The 25,189-nt window shown below is 47.7% G+C and overlaps 1 protein-coding gene across 4 annotated transcripts; it reads right to left on the reverse strand.

Annotated features, from left to right (window-relative positions):
* On the reverse strand, positions 1–25,160 carry LOC104319962 (retinoic acid-induced protein 3). Of its 4 annotated transcripts, XM_009921944.2 has the most exons (5): positions 25,029–25,122; positions 22,963–23,599; positions 3,134–4,104; positions 2,095–2,147; positions 1–1,411 (listed from the first exon to the last, which is right to left on the reverse strand). In XM_009921944.2, the coding sequence occupies exons 3-5, from the start codon at positions 4,056–4,058 to the stop codon at positions 1,319–1,321; spliced, it is 1,071 nt and encodes a 356-aa protein (XP_009920246.1). In that variant the 5' UTR covers positions 4,059–4,104; positions 22,963–23,599; positions 25,029–25,122; the 3' UTR covers positions 1–1,318. The 4 variants fall into 4 exon arrangements, 3 of the variants coding, with proteins under 3 accessions (XP_009920246.1, XP_069629677.1, XP_069629678.1); XM_069773576.1 differs by lacking the exon at positions 22,963–23,599 and having other exon boundaries at positions 25,029–25,160; XM_069773577.1 differs by lacking the exons at positions 22,963–23,599; positions 25,029–25,122 and adding an exon at positions 6,640–8,073.
* Positions 25,161–25,189: the final 29 nt, after the last annotated feature.

Raw genomic sequence — 25,189 nt, forward strand, 5'->3', positions numbered from 1 at the left:
TCAGGCTGTTTGGGTTTTTATTAATTAAATATTCCACATACAAAGTACTAAATAAATATATATAGCTGTGTCAGACACCAGTGTACCATACACACCCACTTGGAGAGCTCTGTGTGTTTATATACGAAATATCATGGAAAACTATTTACCAAATGCAAAGCAGGCTACAGAATGATTCAGCTCTGCAGACGTATTGTTCATCACCAGGGTGCAGTCCACGCGGAACGCACACAGCACGCACACGCGCACACACACATATATGCACGCACACACACGCGCAGGATAGCTCACTCGCGGGAAGAAGGGCGTCCGCCCTCCGTAACCTCGCTGCTTGGGAAATGTTTGTGTTTATGCCACAGACACACTTGGGAGGAGGCAGAGCTCCAAGGTGCACGGGCTTAAATCCCACCAGGGTATTGCAGGTTGCTGCATGGGAGAGGTTTTGTCCGCAGGGATCACAGCCTGGGGCGACAGGGGTGGGGAGGGAGGGTTTGCAGGGGTGGGCAGGCAGCTTGGGGAGCTCGGCTGGGGCGCGTGGTCAGGAGTCAGAGCTGGGAGAGAGGCTGATGCTGGAGCAGAAAGCAGAAAATGTGTCAGGGTAAATAGGTGTAGAGGTTTTTATGTCTAAATTTCCTTCCCCCCCTCCACTGTGGTCTCTAGGTGATGAGGAACGGGTTGGAAGTGAACATGAAGAAATAAAAAGGACTGCTCTTTCTCTCTCTCCCTCTCTGTCTCTTCTCCACTGATCTCTGGAGGAGAGCCAGGCAGGGCTGGGAGTGGGCATGAAAGTAACAGTGGATAGATAGGGTGTCCTTGGGAGTACCTGAGGCGTGTTCACGAGTGGGCAGGAGTGGGGATGTGTAGGGCTGATGCTCCTGCTCCCACCTCTTCTCCCATCAGGTGTAGGGCTCAGGCATCCCCGCGAGCTGGTCAGAGCCCGTCCTGGCTGGGGCAGAGCCGGGCGCAGACCCGGACGATGATCTTCCTGCTGCTCTAGCCCTACCGCATTCCTGCTGAAAATAGGCCAGGACAGGCTCTTCCCAGCACGTTCCTCTGTCAGAAGAGATGAGCTCCATCCCACAGAGAAACAGAGTGAGCGGGGACAGGATGGCCAGAGCGGTGTCTGAAAGCTGTGTTGGAGGAATGAGAGGTGCTACAGGGGTGCCCGAGCGGGGAAAAGAGGACCCCTCTCCTCTCCTCTTTTGCCGGTGTGGGTTGACTCAGTCTCTTCTGCAGGATCGACCCACTTGTCACCCTGTGGCCCATTCCCCACACCCCTGCTGACGGGCGCTTTGTCTCTTTGCTCGCCAAGGAGCTGCTACATGGGGCCTTTCCCACCAGTGTAGTCATGGTACGGGCTTGTCCGGGCCTTGGGCCGAGGGATGGAGAATTCATTTTGGGGTTCAATGGTCTGCAAAGGAAGCACGGAAGTCTTTAGCTTTCAAAACTAGAGAGAAGTAATAAAATAGGGCTTAAAAAAAACCAAAAGAGGGGAGGGAGAAACAGAGCTGAAGGTTTCCTGAGAGTGTGATCGATGGGGCCGTGGAAGAGGATCCTGGCAGAACAAACCATTGATGGAGACATGTCACCGGAGGACATGTGGGGACGTGATGTGAGCTACTAGACCTGTCTAGGCTGTGGTCTGAAGGAGGACTGGTGAATGGACATGGGGACATGCAGGTTGCCCACTCTGGATCTGCACTGCAACTTCCAGTGACTGCTAGTGGGAATACATCCAGGGCACGGGCTGCGGAAAGGAGCACAATCTCCTGAGGGAAGGGCACAGACTACTGCAGGAACGGACGACTTATGTGATGGCAAATCCAGAAGCACTGAAAACCACAACCTCAGGCTTTGCCTTGGGCCCCTCTTGCCTCCCCATGTCCCTGGGCATGTCACAGCTCGCTCCCCCCAACCACAGGCACCTCCATGAACACAAGCCATGGTATCGCCCGGCTCCATGCAAAGCACCTGCCTGCCTCCACAGAGCTTGCTCTAGGTCCATTTGTCTTTGCCCCTTCTCCTTCCCTTCGCTTCAGTGCCTGAACAATAGCCTACATGTGGTGAAATGGGTGAAGGGGGGAATGAACTTACCTTCATCTGAAAGTGAGAGGAGTATGGGGAGTAGCTGAGGTCTCCTGCATCTCCTGAGTCACAAGACAAGAGGTGGGGAAAGACAGTGAGTTAGCATTAGGTGGTAGCTTGGAAATGCCACATGAAGGTAGAATCAAAGGGCCTGTGGCTACGTTAGCAGCTGCTTTTAGACTGATCGAACTATGCGATATGCAGGCAGGAATGGGTTAAAATCCACGGGTGGGTGACATTAAATATTTCCTTATGAAAGCAGGAATGAATGGTATTGTAAATAACAGGACACAGGTGGCCTTGGAGTTTAGACACCTCCCGTTGCCTCACAATTACTGTCATCATCCAGCCAAATCCCTCCCACTGGCATGCCCACGGCCCCCTCTGCAGTATTCCCTGGGAAAGCACAGCCTTTCTTGGCTATTATTTACAAACCTGGAGGTCTGACTCCAGGGGACAAATGTGATCTCCATAGCAGATCCATGGGGAGTGCAGTCACATCTCCTACCCATAGATTTGGGAAACCTCAACTGATAAAACATTTTGCTTTGTCCAGGTAGGCATGAGACCCATACAGAAAAGTAAGACCTCCTTGCCTCCTATTTGGATAATGGGTTTCATTTTTAAATGGATAATGGGAACCAGATCAGAACTGGAATAAATAATCTCCAAGGTATAACCTGGAGAGGTCTGAAGAGCTGGAGCATTTCTAAGAGACAAAAAAACCCCCGAATTTTTACACGGACTTCCCAGACATAACAGAATCATAAGGAGTTATGTCTCAGCCCCGACACACAGTAAGTCTCCTACTCAGTCACTCCTCCTACACATCTTTGGCTTTTGCATTGGTCCTTACTCTTTTCCCTCTTGTCTGGAGATTCATTTTCACTTGCATTTCTGAAGTTTCATCAGTCTGAAACTTTTTCCTACCTCTAAATTATCCATCCTCTTCAAATCTTTTCTTGTAGCCCTCCTACCCCTTTCAGCTCATGAGTGGTGCATGTGTGCTTAGGGTTGGGGGACACTGGAGTCGTTCACTTCATCGTACCTTGCACAATTTCGTCTTGGGTGTAGGCACGGTTGTCCACTCCAGTTGTCTGCTTTATGAACTTGGGTTGGCAGAAGTCATTTTCTGGCGGGTAGTCCCCCAGCTTCAGAGGGGCAGTGAGGAAACAAATTTCAGGGACGATATACATTATCAGGAAGATCCACCCATTGGACACCAGAGCAATGGCCACGACAGGATCATCCCAGCTACGTTTGCTTAAAGCCGTGTTGCCTTTTGTGAGCATAGTGATCCACACTACCCAAATGGCAATGGAGAACAGGATAGTGACAAAGATGTGTGCCCCATGTCTCTTCCAGCTTTTGTATGACCCACAGAATGTGAACATGGAAACCAAGAAGGTCAGAGCCATCAAGAAGAGCACGTAGATCAAAAGCATGACAAAGTCCTTGTTGGTCTCCTCCGCGGACATATGCAGAAATTTGTCTTTCTGGTTTACTAACATGGTGACCAAGTACTCAATGCTGATCACGACTTGTACCAGGGCAAAGGAAACAATGAGGAGCAGCAACACCAGCCAGGAGAAGGGCTTTCTTCCTCTCACTAGTTTGTTGAGGTTGCAGGCATGGGTGAGGAGGCATGAGAAGCAGAGAGCAAAGATGACTCCAAATAGGAAGAAGCGAGTGGGGCGAGTCCTGTCATTGAGTCGAATGATGAAGGCAAAAGTGAGACCAAAAATGCCGAGCGTGCCTAAGAGAAAGAAGAAATAGACGGAGATCATGTGCCGCTTGCTGTTGTCTTGGACTTTACAGATGAGAAAGAAGAGCGAGCAGATGAGGAAAATGGTGATGAGGACGCCAGCTGCAGCCAGTGACTCCAGGACAATCCCCCAGGCGTTCTCCATGTCACAGAGTAGGTAATAGTCAGCATCGATGCTGCCGCAGCCTCGGGGAGCCGACGTTGGCATCTTCTCGCCTTCCTGAACAACCTCCCGGTGAAATGTTTCCCCAGAGCTGTAGAAGAAGAAAAGACACAGGCTGTCGTATCAACCACCCGGGTGCTGCCAGCAGTGGGGAAGGAGAGCAGGACCGACCTCGACCCCCACCTCACTGGGCAAGGACACCGCAGTGCTCAGGACGTGGGGCTGTGGGAGCAGAGCCATCCCCTTGTTTGGCATCGGCTCTCCACCAAGGGCAAGCCAAGCCCCTTCGCAGGAGGCAGTTCACCTCGCACGTCCTCTGCGCTGTGCCTGCGGTTGTGCAATGTTGTAGGAGCGTGGGGAGAAAGCGAGGCGCCTTAGCAGGCATTAGCTCGGTGCCCTGCAGCACAGACTGAGCTTTTGTGGCTGAGCTGTCACTTTTGTGATACAAGAGCAGCAGTTAGTCATAATACAGTTTACGCTCTTTTGACAAGTTCAGACAGCATCAGTACCTTGTACTGGTGAGGTTCAGAGATGAGCAATGCAAACCAGGAAACTCATTACTGTTTCTTTTCCCTTTTTTGCTTTCTCTGAAAAACTCTTGGCTTTGGTTTATGGGTACGAAAGAAGGGGAACTTTAACTACCTTTTACCCTGCAGATTACCAACCTGAATGCCTCCAGAATAGCTCTTCTCACTCCAAATTAAATAGCAAATACAGGCCACCAACCATGAGCCCTAAACTCATATTCCTCCTTCTTCATGACAGTGCAGCAGTAAGAACTGTCTCAAAGACCTCGGTCCCCTCCCCGAGATACTGCCTTGTGCTGGCTGGAGGCCTGACATGTCAGAGCTAATGCTGTTCACTGCATGAGAAGTAACCGCCAAGTTACTGCTTGAGGAGTCCACGAGTCGAGGATGGACAAGGTCTCTAAAGCACCCAGCGCATTCCTGCTGTCTCGTCATGAGGAGCTCAGCGCTGTCTGAGTAAGCCTGGTTTAAGCCCGTCTCGCCAGGGGATAAGAGGGCTGTTTAGGTGAGCTCTGCCCATCGCCGAGGGGAATTAAGTTGCCTACTTCCTTGGCAGCCTGAGACGTGCAGAAACCACTGCACGAGGACGCTGAGCACTTCATGGCCCATTACGCAGGCACTGACTGAGTTTAGATCCCAGGGGTCAGGTACTGCTCTCTAGGTACCAAATTGCTTAGTTAGTCTCAGGTCTCTAAAATCTATAAAAATGGGAGTTTAGATACAATATCAGCATGAAACATGGAGGAATCTGGCCTTAATGGTGACCCACGCTGGAAAACCAAGGGCTTTCTTTTCTGATATATAAAGAAAAAAGTCAACCTTGCAAAATTTAGTCTTTAGTGCTTGCCAGGCCATTTTTCTTGATTTCCCCCCTCCAGGACAACATACTGCAGTTATGAGGCTGGTTCTAAAACCCTTCCAGCAGATTTTGGGGAGTGTAGGTTGAATCTTCAGTAAATGGCAGTTGATCTAATCAAGGAATGAATGAAGGGGGAAAATATCACTGACTCACTCTCAGCCCCACATATGCCTCAATGCGACCTGCTTATAAATGGTGGAATATTTTTCCAGCTTTTAACCTCACTGCGTAAAAGGAGATGTGCAGCTCTTCAAAAAGCTGGCTACAATCAAATGCAAATCATTCAAATATGCAGGAACTCTGGCCTCCCGTGGAGAGAATGGAATTAGTGAATAACACATGCAGGAGTTTTCACAAATCATTGTTCACAAAATTTTGGGGATTTATGATCTCTTGTAAAAATAGCTGAGTTATCTGGACATTTGTGAGTAATAAATAATGAACCTTTCTGAAAATCTGGAGAGCAAATGCTACAGTTTTATCCACAGACATTCACTGTTGATAAGATTAGCTTATCTATTCACAGCTCTGGCAGATACAGACTGGTGCCTGCTGTCGGGGCAGGTGGAGAGCTCAGAGACCCAGCGTGAGCCCCCAGGGCAGCACTGAGCACACCCAGAGGTTTGGGTCCTGACCGGCGCTTACTGCAAGTGGTACTTGCCCCAGTTGCCTGCCACAGCCCTTGGAACAAATAGGATGGGAAGAACCTCGCTGCCTTGGAGAACTTGGCCACTTGCACTGACTTTTACTCCCTTTTCTTTTTTTTCCAGGGTGGATGTCCTCTGAGGCACGAAGAATCTCTGCACTGTCTCCTGGGTGAGTGTCGCCCCCCAGAAGCTGAGTTTGCTCACCCAGCACCTACAGAAGTGTCTGGGATTTCCAAGGGGCTCTGCAGTCTGGGCAAGGGAGCCTGTGCTGTGGTAACTTCACGGCTTACCCCAAATCAGGGTTCTCACTTTAGTGCTGAGTCTTCCCCCTCCTCTCTCATTGATACCTGTGCATAAAATACACCCATCCAGCCACAAATTTCAAATCATTTCCCAGGAAAGTCTGCCGTAACTCCCCCTGCTCCAGCTGGCAATCCCATGTTAGAGTCAAGGGTGGGAAGCATTCTCCGTTCGCTGTGGCACCCCAAGCCCCTGCTCTCCCACCCCCCAGACCCACGGTCTGGCACGCCATCCCACCCCAGCTGCAGAAGCCAGGTCCACCCTGGATCCTGTAGGACATAGCCTTGAATTACCTTTCTGGGTCCTGCCTGGAGAAGGTGACAGGGAGGCTCCGGCTAGAAAAGGCAAATTCCCAGTGCACCAGTAACACAGTCACCTCCGCTTCTGTAACCCTGGCCAAGCAGCAGCCCCGCGCTCACCCTCCTCAGGGAGCTTTAACACCTGGAGGGCTGAGGAGGTGTGCCTGAGCACGCCTATTCCAGTTCCACCGCCTCTCCTCTCCGACAGCACACAACTATGAAAATATGGTCCCGTGCCAGGAAATGAAGTAAAGCCTCCTGACGTCAGCGGGGCACTCACCCCCGCGTCGGGGTGGAGATGGAGCTGCTGCCTGTCCCAGCCCTGGGATGGCATTGAACTCAGCCAAGCGCCTGGTACGGTGCTCCCCTGCCTGACTCCGGTGGGGACTGTAGCTAGGAATAGGGACTGCGTTCCTTCCCTGCTCCAAGCCTTTTGTCTCTTTGCGTGCTTTCCTGGCAGATAACCACTTGCAAGGTGGAAGGTGAGGAGGCTGTGGGATGCAAACGGGCCCACAGCACTTGGGGGGAGAGCGGCTGCAAGCCCGGCTCCAGAGGCGGTTTCCTCGGGGCTCTCGCTGGGCGCTGTGGGGACACGTCTGCTCCGCTCGTCCCTTCCACCTCTGCCAGCAAGAGCCACCGGCTCCTTTTCCTGAAAAGGGAGGTTTGCCTTTCCTGGTGTCTCGCTCAGCCCAGCCCTGCTCTCCGAAGGCGCAGTTCTGTCTGCTCACGAGTGCTAAGTCACTTTGTCCAAATTGCTGGCCCGAACGGTTAATGAATGAAGGCAATGACGAATTCCCCCTTGCTCTACATTGTGCCTCTGGCCTGACACACCTGTCGGCACAATCCCATGAAAAGCCCCAGCTATCTCCAACGTGTCCATGACTTCGTCTGTTATTTTAAATATTACTCACTGGGAGAATTTTATTATTCTGATTAAGGAATTGACATCAGGGCCTATCCCCACCAAGCACTCAGTCCCTACATATAGCCCCTAAGCCTGGAAATCCCTCCTGCTCTCTGGAGGTTGTGCTCCTTCCCAAAACCGGGGGAGCAGCATTACATATCCGTGCTGAGTTCTGACTGCCCGTGGTTGTCTCATCTGCATATTAATTTTGTTTGTTTGTTTGTTTTAGGGCCCCTGGCTTATTTCTGGGTGCCGATCCCTTTCAAATGTCACTTGCAGAGACTGCCACGGAATACATACAAGAGAGTCCTCTCTTGCACCCCCCCAAGAAGCACCCGAGGGCCTGCAGGGATGAGTGGCTCATCCAGTGAAAGGCAACGCTCGGTGCAGTCACTGCGGGGCAGCCCATGCTGAGCCCTGGGACAGCTCCTCGTGTCCTTCCTACTTTTCATTTCAGTGTGAAATCCTGAGGCTTCGTAGGAAAGGACATACCAGGTTTCTTTACATGAAATTAATCTCAACTTTAAAGTAGGTCCCAGACTTAGTGAGCCAGCCAAGGAGGAGGCAGTTGTGAAAAATGAGAGGAGGAAAGGAGGAGTGATGGAGAGGAGTTTAGCACCCGCTCAGTGGGACCCAGCCTGTCTAGGAAGACATCCCGAGAAGCTTTCAAAGGTCACGGGTCACCGCCAGCCTATTTGCATCTTGTCAGAGCACATTATGGGCTGCCAGCTACATCCCTACATTTACACAGACACACAAAACCCCACGGAAGGCAGCATGTCAAATTATATCAGGGCAGGGGGAGGGAGAAGAAAAGATAAGAAGAGTAACACTACCATTTTCCAGAATGCCTAAGAAATCCTTGAGAGTCAGTCATCAAACACACCCTGCACTTTCAAAAGGCTAATAAATAGGGCTAATTTTAAAAAAACCATCCCAAGCAACTTAGGAGCCCCAGTGCTGCTGATTCCTGGTAGGTAGCCTCAGCAATGGTGCCCATGGCCCTCATGCTGTGCCACGGAGGGTGGTGAAGCATTGCTGGTCTACGTGGGTACAAATGGCACAACAATCACACCAGAAAGGTGAGATGATTGTCACCTCACTTTAGGGACGGGATGCAACTTGCAGATAGAGGCACCTAAATTTAGATGTCTGACGGTTGTTACCTAAATGTGAGCTGGGTGCCTCAGCTCCCAAACAGCCAAAAGCTCAGAAGGACTGGCCCCACTGATTAGATGAAGGTGCCTATTTCTGTGCGCGCTGAAATGCTCCCAGGTGTCCTTGGCTGGATTGCCTGGGGCCTCATCATTTGAGATGCCACAGGGTATCCTGCTCAGTTTCCAGGAACCACTCCAGGAGCACATGGGTCTCCCATACCTCCTGTATCAGATCTGGCAGTCCTGTGCAGATATTTTGGATACCCTTAGGCATCTCAAATCACCTTTTTAATGGATTGAGTGCTGAATTTCCACTAGCTACTTCAGAGCTGAGATGCCCAGCTTATATATAGGTACCTAGATGTAGATGTCCACCATATGGATTTCATTCTGTGCATCAGCATCAGCATAGACGAATAGTTCATTGAAGGTACTGTAGCTCAGTCACCAGCAACTCAGTCACCAGCACAGGGATGGCATATAGGGTAGAAGAGCTGGGGGAAACTACCCTTCTGGAGCATCAGCTCACACTGAATAACCCAGGGGATCGCAGATGGTCCTAGGCACCAGTGTGTGGGCAATTAGGTTGACTCCTGGGTGTCTACATAGCAGACTTCTTCATTGGAGGCAGTCATCCAGATTCCCCCTATAGTTGGAGAGAAAGAGGCACTTCCAGGGGAGTTTCAGCTGACCTGCTTCATGACAAACCAAATCACACCTGAGAAGTATCTATTTCTCTCCAACAGAGGTGAAGGGAGACCAGATAATGAATTTAGATACAGATCTTTACACTTGTCAGCTGAATTGCATAGCAAGTCTCCAAAATCATTTCAACACAATCCAGTAGCAAAACGCTGTTAACGTTGGAAGTTCCTTTGGGTGGGAGGCTGTCGGTAGCAAAACAGCTTGCTTTGGCCATACTGCAGCCCTGGACAAGCAAGCTGGCTGCTGATGAATGGGAAGGAGCAGTAGCTAAGGCTGACAAGGAGTGGCAGGGATGGCAGCAGGGACCGACCCCTTCAGGCAACAGGCGCCCGCACCTCCCCTTCCAGTCCTCGGGCAGCAGGAGGAGGAGGAGGAGGAGGAGGAAGGCTGGGTTCTCCCTCTGTGTCAGCTCCACTCCTTTCCCCTTCTCGCTGCTGGCATTGCCTGGCCCCGCTCCCTCCCGTGGGGTGCCAATGCCCAGTGCTGCCCACTGTGCCCTGGGCCAGCTTCAGTGCCGCAGGGCTGAGCAGCCAGAGAAGGGTGAGTGCTGCAGCCCCGCTCAGCTCAGCCAGGTCTGGGGGAGAGAGCACGTCTGGGAGGTTCAGGGACTGAGTTAGTATCTCTCATTAAGCCAAGTAATAAAGCAAGTAGATGCCTGGGGAGAGACGGTGCTTGGCGCTGTGGAATGTGTCTAAATAACATGTTTATTTTTAGTCACTGGTATTGGCTGCGTTGTGAATTATGTTTGTGTCATTCCTCCTGCTTAGCTACCTGTGCAGTACATTGACAACACAAGAACGGCCTCACTCCCTGAAAAAATCCCCCCTGCCAGCACTTATCACAGTCATACTGAGCTAACATTAGAACAGCCTCCACCCTGTCCTGCCCCATCCATTTCCTTCGTCCTTCAAGCAGTTTAGATATAAACATTATGACACCCTTGGAAACAGCCTGGTGCAGAGGTGATGGGTCTTCAGTCCAGGCAGCCAGCTTGGAGCACCTCTGCCTTAGACAGGAGCGAAGACAAGGGCAGGGGGTGTCCTTTCTGGAAAGGGACACGTGGTGCCCCTGCATAACACTGGGCTTTCTCCTGGAGGTCCTGTCCTTGAATCACTTGTGCTCTGGCTCTGAAAGCATGTACCCAAGGATTACCAAAACGCCTGTCTAACAGCTGAATCCTTTTCCTTTGGAAATTAAAAGTGTGGCACCAAAAAGCAAATGTTATCTAAAAAAATTGCAAAAGAAACTTACACTAGCGCCCTTCAGAACTGTTACTTGTCTCTGCAGCCATCAGCTTTTCCAAACTGCATGCTGTGCTCCCTGCCATTTTCAGTCTCAGGGACAAAATAAACATTTCTAGTATGTAACAGCAATGTGCTTTGCTTTGCTTTGAGTGTTGATTGCTGCCTCCTCTCAAAGAAGCTCCTTTCTTTAAATGAGTAGGTTTTGGCCAATCCCTTTCTCTTCCTGGCTCCTAAATGCCCAGATTCTTGGTACAGGACATTCATAATTTACTGGGAGGGGGAGAGATTTGGGCAAGTAAAGGGCAAGGAGACTTGTTAAAATACTGAAATCAGTGCTAGTGGGTATGTCCTATAAACAGAAACTTTCAAACCTGTGAATTACCTGCCAGAGCACCCAAATTGGTGAGAAGACCCTGCTTCTGGAAACGTAATGGAAACGGACTGCCTGGTCCTCCATGAGGAACATAATGCTCTGCTGTGCTGCAAACAGGAGCACTTCTGTATGCAATCCCAGGTATGGCCAGCCTAGTACCTGGAAACCCAGGGGTACAGGGTGGCTCCTGGAGCACCCGCCGAAACTGGGCTGAGTTCATGCCTTAGACTTGCTCCTATGCCACAGGGGCAGGTGTCACACTGTTTTTCATGCTCCACAAGCATGGAAGCCGGAGCAAGAACAGGCAGAAATAAGTGGAAAGCAGCTAAGAGCACCTGTGGCTGTGATCATTTTGAGCCTTTTCATACAGCTAAACTGGTGCTCTTGAAGGCTGTGAGCAAGTTAAAAAAGAAATTAGATTTATCACCTCCTTTAGGACTTTCAACAGTATGCTGATAAACATTTCACTCACAACAACTGAGCCATTCCTCTAGACATAGTTTCCTGGGGGTATCCCGTACCCATCCACTTACCAGAGCACCTAAGAAGGCTCCTTTATGGCATTAACCTCATCTGATTTTGTGCTGGTGTGTTCCCAAAGCAGCAAGTCACGCTGCTATGGATGAGTGGGTATTGTATATAGACAGACATTTGGGGAGAAGTGCATAACTCTCAGGAAACAAGGGATCTGAAAACATACCAACCGGTGGCTTGCCTGATACCCCCAGAAAGGAAAACATGCCAAGGGAGATCCAGGAGAATCTGCCTTTTCTCTCTCCCAGAAAGGCTGATCCCAAGGCTGGGGAAATGATTTAGGAGAGAGGGGATGTCTGGCTGCATTTTTAGCTCGTGAAGCCAGACTCTAAGCAAAGCACTCCAGGACGAGCCAGCCTTTGCTTTCCCTGCGTGCCAGTCAGTCCTCATTTTGGTACCCTTGCTAGCTCCTAATAGTGCTCCCTTCGGTATTCCTTGCCCACTGTGCCTGGAGTAATTTTCCCTTTTCCCTCCTTTTCCACTCCACACTGCGGGGTTGAAATGACTGGCTGAGATTCTCACTGCGAGAGGATTAGGCCCTCTCTTGCACGGGTGGCTGTTGGCAATAGATGTTCTGAGACAGCCATCCTGCCCTGGAGTCTGAGGCTGATTTCTCCTGTCAGCAATGCCTTGGGTAAGAGGCTCTGCAGAGAACTGCTGCTGTGCAAGCAGCATTCCTGGGAATCAGGTTGCACACAAAAACTCCCTGCTCAACAATACAGAAAATTCTGCTTTACTGCTCCTCAAACACCACCGCAACGACACAAAACAAAGCTGAGATCCACCATAAATCACTCCTCCCTTTTAGACTTCATTGGGAAAAAAAAAAGGTGTTGATAGATTTTATATTTTATCAACAAGCTTCATGCTGGTACAGATCTGTGTACCCACACAGCCAGCATAAAAGCTGACATAAGCTCAATATTGTCTGTCCTGGCTACATTATCAAAAATACAATTGTATTTACATGTTTAATCTTAATCAGACACATTCTATTGAGCGATATGGTTGTGCACAAATCTGTTATTGACTGCAGAACCATGGCCTGGGATCAGCCAGCAGTTTTGGTTGAACTGTGTTATCCAACCAAGGCTAATCATTAATCGATGCTCTGATTTTTCTTGAAGGAAATAGGCAGCGGGGGAGAAAAATATAAGGAACAATTGTAAGGTAAGCCTATTGCTCCTGAATATTTTCTTGCAGTTTAGAGCAGGTCCCCAGGTCAGGCAGTTCTTGATCGCTGTGTGCCAAAACACCCAGCATCACCTCTTGGAGCTGGAGAGCTGCTGAGGAGCCACGTAGGTCCCTGGGAACCCCAGTCAGGCTTCAGGGAAGTGTAACCAAGGAACGTGATAATACACAAGGCTTTGGTGCTAGCCCTGATGAAGAATGTCTTACTGCAGCCCTGGGAGCACGAGCTTTTTGTCTGCACAGTTTCGTCTTCTGGGGTGTCAGGTGCTTGGCAGCAAAGCTCAGGCAGATGGAGGTGGGGGGAGATGGTCTGTGTTTCTCTTGTCTTGAGCTGGAGCCTGATGGAAGTGCTATGCCAGTGCTGACCTGGCAGGAATGTGAGTAATAGTTGCCAGATTATACATATAAATGGTTTATAAAGCAAACACCTCAGTTCTGCTTTCTAGTTCACCCTAGGTAAAGCTTGTTGCTTGGCCATAATTACATATGACCATAAAACTCCACAGATGCCTTTCAGGGCAGCTCAAGCACTCTTAAGTCAGCAACCATGAGGGAAGCCCTAGCTCAGCCCACACTGCAGTCCTTCCCCAGCCCAGTGCACATGTGCCAAAAAGGCCGATGCAGCCTTGCAAACACTCAGAGATGGGATGGGAGAAAACCACAATGTGTGTTTCATCAGGGTAGGGCTAGGGCCATGCTTTCAGCATGCAAGAAATACCTTTTCGCTCAAACCCTAAGGACTCCCCTCCCTTTGGCAACCCAGGAGCCAGGGGAATTGCTCTGCAGACAGCAGCAGCCTGGAAGCACTTGGTTTCTGGCACAGGTAGATGGCATGTCCCGGGAGCCTGGAGGTCTGGTGCTCCTCAGGCATGCACAGACAGCACTGTGTCCCACCATCGCAGGGGGAGTGCAGGTGGTAGCCTAGGACCCTCATGGTGGGTGGAGGTTATAGGGCTTGCTAGGCAACAGAGCTCGGTATGCTCCATTTAAAAGGCCAGCACATTGCTGGGCACTTTCACTTGGTACAAGATGATGAATGCAGGCCTCCTTCCACCACTTGTGCCATCATGTTGTACATTAAGATGAGTGGGTTGCTCTTCTAACCTTGAGGACAACACAGGCACATAAGTATCCCCAGATACTGCCTCAGCAGAAGCCCAGGACCACAGTTCAGCTCTTCACTCCTCCCACCAAAACCCTTTCTGGAATGATTCTCCTGGTGCAATATTTGTCAGGAGCGATCAGTTCTTGCATCAACATGAAGGTCTTTCGAGTTTCCTCCTGTCCTACCTGTTAATCACAACCGATGCTTTACGAGATCTCCAACTTCCTAGTATCACCAGTAACATTAAGCTCCCTAACGGACATAGCAATGTTCATTTGGTGCATGCCTGCTCCATCTGGCAAAACAGCATAAAAATCTATGACATAATGATACACATTCAAGTAGCTGTACTTAGGGAAAATGAGGGGGAAAGTGCTCTATTCTCTCTGCTTCACTAAGGCATAAGTTTAAATGGGTGTGTTTAAGAGGCCTGATAGCATTCCTGCTCCAGCTGCTTGCTTCTGTAAAATGATGCCTTTCCTTGCAGTTTCTGCCTAATCTCGGTGGGCACATAAGCACACACAAAAATGCATACCTGGGCGCAAGCACGCACACATAGCAGCCCAGCCGCACCCAGCCTTGCATTGCCTGCCGCGCTTTTTCCTCCGTTGTTGCAATATCTATTAAAACTAGATAAAAATGCAGGACTTGCAAGGTGCGAGGGTGCTGTTGGTGGAAATGATAGCAGACAGGTTGAGACAGAGAGAGAGACTGCAATCATAACCCAGGAGTGCCACTGAAAATGGTTTTCCATAGAAAATTCACTGCAGGATGTTTAGCATGTGCTACACTGCAATAGGACCCCTCTGCTTGCTTTGTGAAGCCACATCTGAAAGATCTGCACTCTTTAAATGCTGTCTAGTTCAGTGGCTGCACTTTGTAAAGATGGAGCACTTGAGGCCATAGATTTGAATGCTAGCCAGAGAAATTAAGTACTTGAGAACTGAAGCTGAGGCCCTAATGTAATCCATTTCATTATCCTCCCTTTAATTCTATCACAATAAAGAGTGGAAATCTCAAAGGGAGAGTTGACTGGAAAATGCAGTCTGTGCATAAAATCCTACTCTTACTGTTTTAAGTCTTCTGATGAATGCAAAGAAAAAAATAACTCTTCAAATATGCAGTCTTAAACACTCAGTCGCACATATAAAGATGCATACACACACACTCTTTCTCACTCCTTTAACCAAAACCCCATCATTCCACATAAAGTTCAAATGGAAATTTCCACTGATGATTCAGATCAGCTGGCAGGACTCAAAGTGTCTCTTGATTTGCTGCTGGGATAGTTGCTCTGTCTCACCTCACACCTTCATTTAACTCCTCTCCCGATTTCAGATAAGCCTGTGGGGACATCTGCCATCTGACTTCATGGTCACTAAAGGTATTGTAAACTTACCATGTTTGCACGGATCTAAACAAGCAGCAGTGCTTGGTTAGAAAAGAGCATTACACTGTTGAATGTGAAGTAGAAACTTATGTACTCCAGGAACTTCCAGCCTAGATGCTGTGCCCACGGCTGGGAAGAGGTGAGGTCTGAACTAGACAGAGAATACAGCTAATTGCCAAGTCTCTGGCCTTGATTATTTTTCCTCCAACCTTCTTGACAACCCAGGAGGTGCCCTAAGCTAGAGAGAAAAACATCAGTGTGCAACCATTATTAGTAGCCAAATGGAAAGGACTTTGCTGGAAGGAAGGAGGTTTACAAAGCTTCTGGCTAGCAGTATGGAGAGAGAGCATGTGCTTCAATTTGGACCAGTAACCTCAACTTAAGGAGCCCCTTTCTGGCCTGGCCCTGCTGTGCTCCTTTCCTCCTGGCCCTGGGGTAGGAAGGACAAGCAAGCTCTCCCGTGGGAGCCCTGCTGTTCTCCAAACCCAGCAGCCCTGGCTGTTTTCTTGGTAAACAAAAGTGACTCCCCCTAAGTGACAGTCATACCCCAGGGAAGGGTTTAGTGAAGGTCTAATTGCCAATTAACCTCTTCAGAAATGCAAACACAGCTTCAGCTAATGGTATGAGCAATCCAGGAAAGCATCAGAGATGAGGCATGGCTCTTGGTGTGTGCATGATATGGCAAAGGGAAGCTTCAGCCTCCCCACAGCAGGTTCTTCTCCTCTTCCATGGCTGTTGTATTGCCCAATAATCCCTTCCTTGTTCATTATTAACAAACTCTCATAACAGACATTTGTTTGCAGTAATGAAATACCAACTGGCACACAAGCAGCTCTGCTGAAAAGGCTGTAAAGTGCTTTTTCCAGGAATCCCTGGCTGCGGATGGGACCTCACCTGAGGGTAAAACCTAGCAGCTGTTGGGCACCAGACAGTGCCGCTACATTTCAGCAAGCACACAATACTCCATCTGCAGGGAGGTTAATTTAATCACACAGAAAATTCATTGCATTTGTGCTTACATTTTAAAAGGCAAAAGGAATCAATACAAATTTTGGCTCTGACCTTCTGCTTGGCACACAACATGTCCCATCACGTGTGGGATAAGCCAAGGTATATTCTTGGGGGGGGGGGGGAAAAGCCTATGCTGTATGTGAATGAAGGGATCCCACACATGCTATGGATTTGAGCAATATTATTGCTGACTCCAAGGGCTTTATCAAGTTACAGGGCTATGATGTACATAGCGGTGAAGTTACCATGAGATCTTACGTTACATGGGGTTAACTTTTCCTCAGCCAGAACTGAACTCACACAGTGGATCTGACGCTGTGTTGAACTGGAACCGAACTAAACCAACTTCGGTTCTTACCTGACAACCCAAATAAGAACTAAATCCAACCTATAATGATTCACCCATCTGACCAGTAGTGTTGTTTTACTAGAGGTAAAGGCAAAGGAAAGTGGCAATCCATGTGCATGATTCTGCCAAACAAAACACACATTCTGGATATGACATGATGGACATGACAGTCTGGTTTCTTTAGCAAACACAGCATCTGTTGCAGTCCTGTTCTAATTAAAAAAGTCTGCTATTACATAACAGTTGATAATCCCCAATCTCCGGAGCGGTTAATCTAGATGTACACATGGTTAAAACCTCCGCTGGCCAATTGAAATCTGACTTCCCTAACTACACATTTATAATCATCGAGCAGAGAAATGACACTGTTGAGCCTGTTACCGGTTAGGATGTATCCTAACCTTCCAGGACAGCAAAAAAGTTTGACAGGTTTGCCCTAAGCCTAACCATCCTTCTCTTTACTCATCAAATGTATTTAAGACTAATACAATTAATGACTTGAAAGAAGTTGTTGAATATAAATGAACCATCTCTTCCTAACAAGCAGTCCTACATTATTAAGCAACACTTGCCCAGAGAGCCCAGCAGGATCTCCATTTCTTTCTTTCATTTACCTCATTCCTTTTTTATCTGTGAACACAGATCCCAGTCAGTCCCTGAATGGCTGAAGTGGGATATGCCTGCAAGTGTGCAATGGAGGGACCTCCACCTGCACAGGGGCTGTAATAGCTTCCTCTGGCAAGAGGCTTCAAAGCACAGAGGTGTCTCCTAAAATGCCATCAAGATGGGGAGAGCCACGTGGGAACTGCTGAGGCAGCTCACATCTCCCTGACACCCTGAAAACACAAGGAAAGCAGAGCTGGAAGCAAATGGCTTGGACAAGCACCTGTCCATCAGCTGGGAGAAGAGTCTGCAGGACCAAATTGCACTGCAGCATGAACAGCAAAGCAAAAAAACAGCCCTGGGGCAGCTTAGGGACCTGGTTGCAGGCTGCTTGGTGGGGCAAGGCTGGGGAGAAGTGAGCAGGGCAGAGTGCAGAAGGTGCTTAGAAAGGGGGATGCATGCATGAGACCTTCTTGGTGAAGGCAGGGAGTCAGACATGCAGGAATGGCTAAAGGTGGGGGGAGAAGATGGGAGGTACCCAAAAAAGCACCCAATAATGGAAGCTTAATAATGCAACACATTCTGGGGCATGCTGAGCATGAGGAAATCTTGTTCGGGGAGGATCTCAGCAGAACTTGGCAGGCCTGCGCCAGCTGCAGGAGTGAAGCACAGAGTTGCCAGTTAATTATGTGAAGGGAGGCCTTGGCTGATGCTTCCAAAGGAGTAAGTCAGTCCATGTGGAGAGGCCTGAAGGCAGGGAGGGAAGCTGCACTCAGGCACTCCTGGGTGGAGGGGCTCCCCTACCCCAGGACCTGCAGGGAGATTCCCTCTCCCTCAGCCACAGGAGAGGTAGCTCCCCAGCTGCATGCCCCCGCGGGCACCACCACCCCAAGATCTCCACCACTGAATGCTTCCAAAGGTTAGTGGAGTCCCTTGGTCAGCTTCACCTGATCAAATGATGGGAGTGGACCGGGTAATGATGCCATCCTGCAGACAATGCAGGAGAGCAGAAAGATGCAAGCTCTGCCTATCTGGGCAGGGAGATTTTGCTGACATGCTGAGCAGGCAGGCTAACCTGCTCTGGTGTACCAGTACAGTCTTGTACATCAGGCAGTCAGGGCTTCTGCTGCGGGGCTCAGCCCATTGCCCACTTCAGTCACATAGAAAAGCCTTCCAGCTGAAAGCACACAAGCTCACAAGCTGTTTCCTTCTATCCCAGGTTCATTTTAAGGCTCAGCATGGCTTCTGGTGCAGTTACCTTACTTTAGCAAAGCAGGCAGAAATTTACATATTTGTCCTGCCACTGCGAAGGCCAGGGAGATGAGCATCCAGATCATAGAAGCCACTTCAAGCAAGGTCACCCAGCCATGGTTGGCTTCAGATCTCTACTTGTCAAAGGTCTTTTCCCCACCAAGAGAGATAACAGCTCCATGCAATTCACCATCCAGCTATAAGAGGGACTTCCCCCCCATCAGTCCTCCTCTTTATCCCTGTATCTTCACATGTCAATAATTACTGCACAGTACTCTCTACAGACTTCAGCGTATTTTTGGATGTTAACCCACAAGTTCTTTGAAGCAGAACAGCATCTTCCTCTGTGCATTTTCTGTGCTACCTGTGTAAATTGGTAATACACAGTCCTATAGATCTCAGGTGATCAGAGAAGCAAAGGGCTGACACAGCTAACAAAGCTGAACACTTCCACCAGGAGGCTGCCCTGGCCCAAGTAGGAGAAGCTAAAGAACGCAGCAAAGGAGGAGAGCTCTCAGTTTTTATCCATGTGTCCTGTTTGGCACAGGCAAGCAAACACTGCTGGTTCAGGGACTCTGCCTCCCTTTCCAAGAAAGAACAGAGCAATTAGCAAAAAAAGAAAGTCTTATTTGCTGTGTAAGATACAGAGATAAAGACACCAAAAATTTCATTGATACTATGCCCTCCAGCAAGCTGCCTTCCCATTGCACAACAGGTTTATCAGCAACAGAAGGCTAACAGGGTCCTGCACTAGCCACATCTTCCTCTACATCTGCTGCTTCTACTGAATTCAAGATAGCCACAACTGTCTGTTATAGGATTTTCAAAGGAACACAGCAGTCACATACTCACAAACAGTCCATGCAAATACAAGACCAAGACGACCAGTGACAGCAATTCCAGCAATTCCCCTTCCATCAGCTTATCATAACCCTGATGGAGAGGGAGATTCCTCACTAATCACAAAGTGCTGTTCACTAGCCAGACCAGGTGGCAGTATCTGACCTGTGAAAGCAGCACTGGCATTTTCAAGGAGGGGAGGTAGCCTGGCATTCACAGGATGGATCTTCAAAAAGTCATCCTCTGAACTAGATAGAGGCAGTAGAGTTGGAGTAAAGAAGTCATCTCTGAGTGGGAGCCTTGCAAGAACCAAAGGGTCACAAAACACTAGCATGTTTCGCAAGGAAAGGCTCTTTAACAAACTCAGCTGAGATGAGCAAGCCTGGATGCAGCCAGCCAGCTGAACACAAGCAGAAATGAGGCGATCTCTAAATTTGATCTTAGAGAGAACAGACTAGCAAATCTATTTCTGACATTTCTTCCATAGATCTTTGACAAACCATTCCTCACTACGTTATCCATTTTGGAGAGCACAGCCAATAATTTGTTTGCATTTTTTAAAGTTTGCATTTTTATCTAAATTTTTCTTGAGAATTGGAAAGGCAGCTCCAAGATTCCTAGTTAGCACTAAAACAATTTTCACCAATGGGTAGAGATCCTAAACTAAAGATACACTCAAGTCATGTATGTGTATCCAATGGAAAACAGTCCATAGCTCTGCAGAATCTCCAAGAGGCATCTCAAGGTCTGCAGCTGCAGAAATGGAAAGCTGATTCTGCCTGGGCTCTGTCAAAGGAGTCTGTTAGGCTGTCTGCTTCATATTCTTGATCGTGTTTGGAGACCAGTCCTTAACAACCAAAGAGAGCCTCTGGCATGCACCAGGATAAAGGTTTAGCACACCTGTAAGCATACACATGAGCAGCAGTAATAGGAAATCACTCACTAGTAGCAAATTTATCATTCTGAATACATCTTGAGGGAGAAGTATTACTTCCCTGCTGATGATACATCAAGCACAGAAGCTGGCAAAGACAGATCAGGCTGGGTATCTCCTGTTATAAATTCCCTTCATCTGAGCTACAATAAAGACAGTAGAAGACCAAGTATATCCAATTACATGCTTGACTGGGGTACCTTAATTTCTGTTGCTTTAAATAAAATTGAATGAGCCTCCACACATTCTCTCCCAGGCTTGCTCCATGGATCTTGTGCCCCCTTACATTGCTACTGCAGGTAAGAAGGTACTTTTGTGACTGCAACTCTCATTGTGCAAAAGACTTTTTCCTACATGAAAGCCAAGAAATTCCATGTTCTAGCCCTGCTCATGGGATGGAGCACATGTACAGCAAAAACCACACAAAGGAACGATTTTCGTCTGGAAAGCCAGCATAACCAAAGCAATTCAACATTATCATACAACCCTTCCTCTACCTCATACAGATGACTTGCAGAGCAAATTTTTCTATTTGTCATTCTTTACACAGAGACATGTTTGTGGGTGAAAATCTTGAGGATTAAAGGGGACTTAAATCAATCCAAATGGGAAACACATGCCAAAAAAGCTGCCTTCCTTGACAATATCAAATAGGGAGGAAGAAGTGATGGACAGAAGGAATAGTCTCTGTGAGAGGCCTGTCAACAGGGTTCTTTTTCTGCCTTTGCTAGGATTTGAATGGAAGACAAAATATTTCCCTCTTTTTGCATAGAAAGCCCACATTGCATTTCCCTTTCCTCAGAAAACTTTATCAAGCACTAAGCCCAAGGGAAGGCAGAAACTTTTGACAGTCCTACCCCTAGACTTTATTTTAGGGAGAGGCAACAGAGCAGCATGTACATCTCTGCAACAATGAGGATCCTCCAGCAGAGAAGGCAAAGATAAAAATAGTCCTCTTCCCTTTCAGCATGCAAAATTACACCGTGTTAACCTCTAGTAAATACAGCTTTAGGCTTATAGATGCTTCCCTGAAAAAGTGCTGAACAAGCTCCAAGAACATCCACCCCTCCCTGAGGATCTACAATGTCAATAGCTGGAGACTGCACAGTGCCACTGTCTCCTATTGCACAACTAGACATGACCTTGGCACAGTCCAACACACATCCTACCATGAAACATGATGTATACTTGATTATCATGTTCCGGAAGGCATGTATGTGTGCCCGAGGGGGGCTTTGGAAGCAGAGAAAAAGTGCTATTGTCATCATCATAAGTTTCCATATCTGAGGGGTCCTCAGGAAGAGATACGGCACTGGAGGCATGGCTGTATTGATCCCTGGGCCAGAGAGCAAGCAACCATTGCCATTTCTTAGGTGCCAGAAGACTGAAACATCCTTAACTCTCCCTTTTAAATATTGTTATTCAGAAGGAGCTTTCATAGTCTGACCAGGAAAAAAAAGCCATCTGAAGACTGAGAAAGTGTCTTCTAACTTTTTTTTTTTTTTTTTTTTTAAAGCTCAGGAGTTAACCCCAAAGCTTGGGTTTGTCAGAAACTTATGTTCTGATTCTCCATGTTTACATGGTCACAGGTTTTTTTTCCCCCCAAATCTACTAGTAAGTGCACAAGCAAGAGCAGTAAGAATTCACAGTGACTACACAGACTACCTCTGGCACCAAAGCTGGATTTTTACAGCATTTCCTCTGCACCATTTACAAGAATTGCTCACTTGGATGTTTACAGAAGCTCCTCACATGCCATTGCAGGCAAACCACAACTTCACATTTATAAAACATCAAAATGCTTGGTACCTGCCTGTGTCTTTCACAGGCCATGCAATCAATTCCATTCCTTTTTAAGTACTTCCAAGGGCTTTTAAGTATGGTGGATATTTTCCTTCTTCAGTGCTTGGCTAAACTGGAAATGTACTAATTTCAGTCCTGCTTTCTAAACTAAGGTCCTCCAGATTCCCAATCACTTCTTACTCTGACAGTTCCCTCCTAAACTTGAGCCTCTTCTCAGCACAAGTTAATGGTGTTGCTAGAAAGTCATCATACTTAGCTCTCCCTCTTAGTCATCTCTACTTTTTCGGGGCAAGGGGGAAGGCAGGCTGCCAGGTCCTTGAACAGGCTGTGTGTTCCTCATCATTATTTTAAGCAGACAGGCTTAGGCTGCCACCACAGAAAAAAGCCCTGCATTCCCCACCTTGGTTCCCAGCTGTGCTTTTCTGCCTGTGTCTTCCCTTGCAGCCCCTGGGCAGCAGGTGCATGGCACTGGGGAACCGAGACACCAAATCCATTTCAGACAGGTCATTTCAGCACAGCATCGGCTCTGGACTACTGTGTGGTTGCACGGACTGCTACTTTTTGCAGCTATCCTCACTTATGTTGAAGTCAGTTATCCACACTGACATCAATGTTTAATTTTATGCCTCCCCTCCAAAGGACTGTCCTGCTTCTGCTAGCTCTAGAACATTTAAGTGAAAGACACTACATCCCCATTCTTTACTGTCCAAGGTAGTCATCTACGCAGTATTAAAAATCAAAACTATAAAACATTATTTAAAATATATAAACAACCATGTTCTCATTATGGACTTGGAAAGTGCAGAATTGTTTCAAACTGCAAACAACCCCCCCCCAACATCTTTCGAGAACGCAGTTTTTGTTGAAACTTCACTTGAGTTTCAACCACAAAAAAACGACAGGCTGTGTTAGCCCAATCCTACCTTACGTCACACTAAGGTTAATCCTCCACTTCAGCTCCCTGCTGTGCAAAGACTCGAGGTGTGCAGAGAGATGTGCTTCAGAACTGCCCCTCAAGAGTCCTCCTGACTGAACAAACACACTGGCATCAGTTGATGTACAAAAGTATGCAGCCACACACATACCAGTGCTGATATTTTCTGAACTATTTCTGATATTTCTTTTATCCAGAGACAGACAGGTCTCGCTCCATTCTTTTCCCCTCACATTTCATTAGATCAGCTACAGATTTTGCTTTAACCTGGCTGCAAATTCTGTTTTGACCAAATACATCTTTAGACACTCCCTATTCCACTTCAGTTATACAAACACCCTCTGACCTAGCCCTTATGGCGTAATCACAGTAAGAGACTATTTCCTGCCCCTCCAACCTGTTGAGATATTTTTAGTGGAAATTGAATGCACATACCTGTGGCAGGTGAGGCACCGATGAGAATGTGGGTGTGGTGAGACCTTTGCTTTTCTAGTGTCAAGTGTTTCTACAGCTTGTCATTCCAACTCAAGGGAGGTGGCCAGCTGTCTAGGAGTTACTCCTCTCAAGGAGGCTCTGCACCCTTTTACAAGGAGCAGCTCTACATCTCTCCTCTGTTATTCTTGCAGCTGCAGACAAGGGATAGAGAATCTTTGATCCCATCAAGGGGCAAGACAGATCCCCTCTGCTGTTGCAGCCTTCCACACAGGAAAGAATGCAGAGAGATGCTAGAGACCCCACCAATCTGTTAAAGAAAGCCTCATACTACTTCTGAGAGGAATGACCCTGCCCTACCTCCTCCAGCATTAAAATTGCCCTTCACATCACTTTACAAGATTTGTTCAGGACTGACTCTGCATGCCAACCATTACATAGCTGGGGAGTAACACTAAGAGGTTTTCCAGAGACCCAGGAGCCTCAGAGGGCTTTAATATTCATTTGCTGATAGCAGGACCAACCCTGTCCTGCTCATGAAGGATAAGAAATTTTGTTCAAGCATCCAGCAGCACAGAGGACCAGTTGGGAAGAGTTCCCTTGCTTCATGGAGAACAAGCATTTGCATCTCCACCAATATGCTAACTCATTTTATTCCTCTGTCTCTGGTGCATTCTAGGGCTGTTTCCTCTTACCTGTGGGGATCCCTACCAAAGGGCCCTGTAGAATTAACATGTTCTTGTTACTGGGCTTCCAACCCTGCCTCTCTGCACTAGGATGCATGCAGGATGCACACTCTCTAAGAATGCTCTTAGCAGTCAACATACCCAAGATTTGTACCCTTACTTATCTGCCACTGATCTTAGACTGCTTTAGAGTTATCAAACTTGAAGGTGACTATTCAGGAGATTTGAGTAAATTGCTACCAAAAAAAAAAGGATAACATAAGAACACTGGCACTCTTCTCACACAGAGGGTATGTTTGTTTTTCATGAAGACAACAGAGCTGTTTTAAATAAAAAAGAAAAAACATGTTCCCCTTAGTTTTAACCATGCTGTTCTTTGTAATTTTGCAAAATGTGCTGCCCCAAACAAAAGTATAAAAGCATTCTAGCATACGTGTGTATATTAGACTTAATGTTGACACAATGAAGTAACCATTGTGCTCATCTTGACTACTGCAGTAGTTTCTGCTTTCCATTTACATCTAAAAAAAGAATCTTTTGAACATTGTTTTTCATGTAGCAGAAAATCCAGTTTATAAATGGTTCTAACAGACATTAAATTTTCATGTTGAGTGATCACGAAGGAGCTTCTCGCCCTTCTCTGCCCACTCACCAGCAGAAATGTCCAGTGTGAAAATTTTTATTGCCAGTGGGAACTAGCACAAACCAACTGGTTTGATATGACAAGTACATTTATCCCATTCTTGCAGAAGTCTACTTATACGGCACTGAACTCAGCCTAAGGCAGAAAAATAAATAGGGGAACAGAAAGAGCCTCTACAGTACCTGTTTTTCTTCACCACCAAGCTCATGAGCTGCTTTCCTATGTAAATACTACCCTCTTGTGTTGGTTTGTAAGTACTACAAGAATCAGCCACAAAAAAATAAAACCCCAAACCTCTTCTTGATCTTGCCAACCATTACAGATTCTGGATGGAATTCCAGGCAGTGAATAGCCTAATCCTGCCGAAACAGGTTCTCTCTGCGCTGGGCCACTCTTCAGCTGACACATCTAAGGTATTGATGTCACACCTGAATCGCCAAGATTGACCTAAGAAA

Source organism: Haliaeetus albicilla, chromosome 28, assembly GCF_947461875.1.
Source record: "Haliaeetus albicilla chromosome 28, bHalAlb1.1, whole genome shotgun sequence".
NCBI lineage: Eukaryota > Metazoa > Chordata > Aves > Accipitriformes > Accipitridae > Haliaeetus > Haliaeetus albicilla.

Bases quoted from the DNA above. Each gene is read 5' to 3' on its own strand.
- LOC104319962 (XM_069773576.1), bottom strand. From the start codon at position 25,051: ATGGTTGGCAAGATCAAGAAGAG. The intron at 2,148-3,133 runs GTACGATGAAGT...CTTGTGACTCAG, and splicing joins CCAAGACGAAATTGTGCAAG to GAGATGCAGGAGACCTCAGC. The intron at 1,412-2,094 runs GTAAGTTCATTC...CTTCCTTTGCAG, and splicing joins CCTCTCACTTTCAGATGAAG to ACCATTGAACCCCAAAATGA.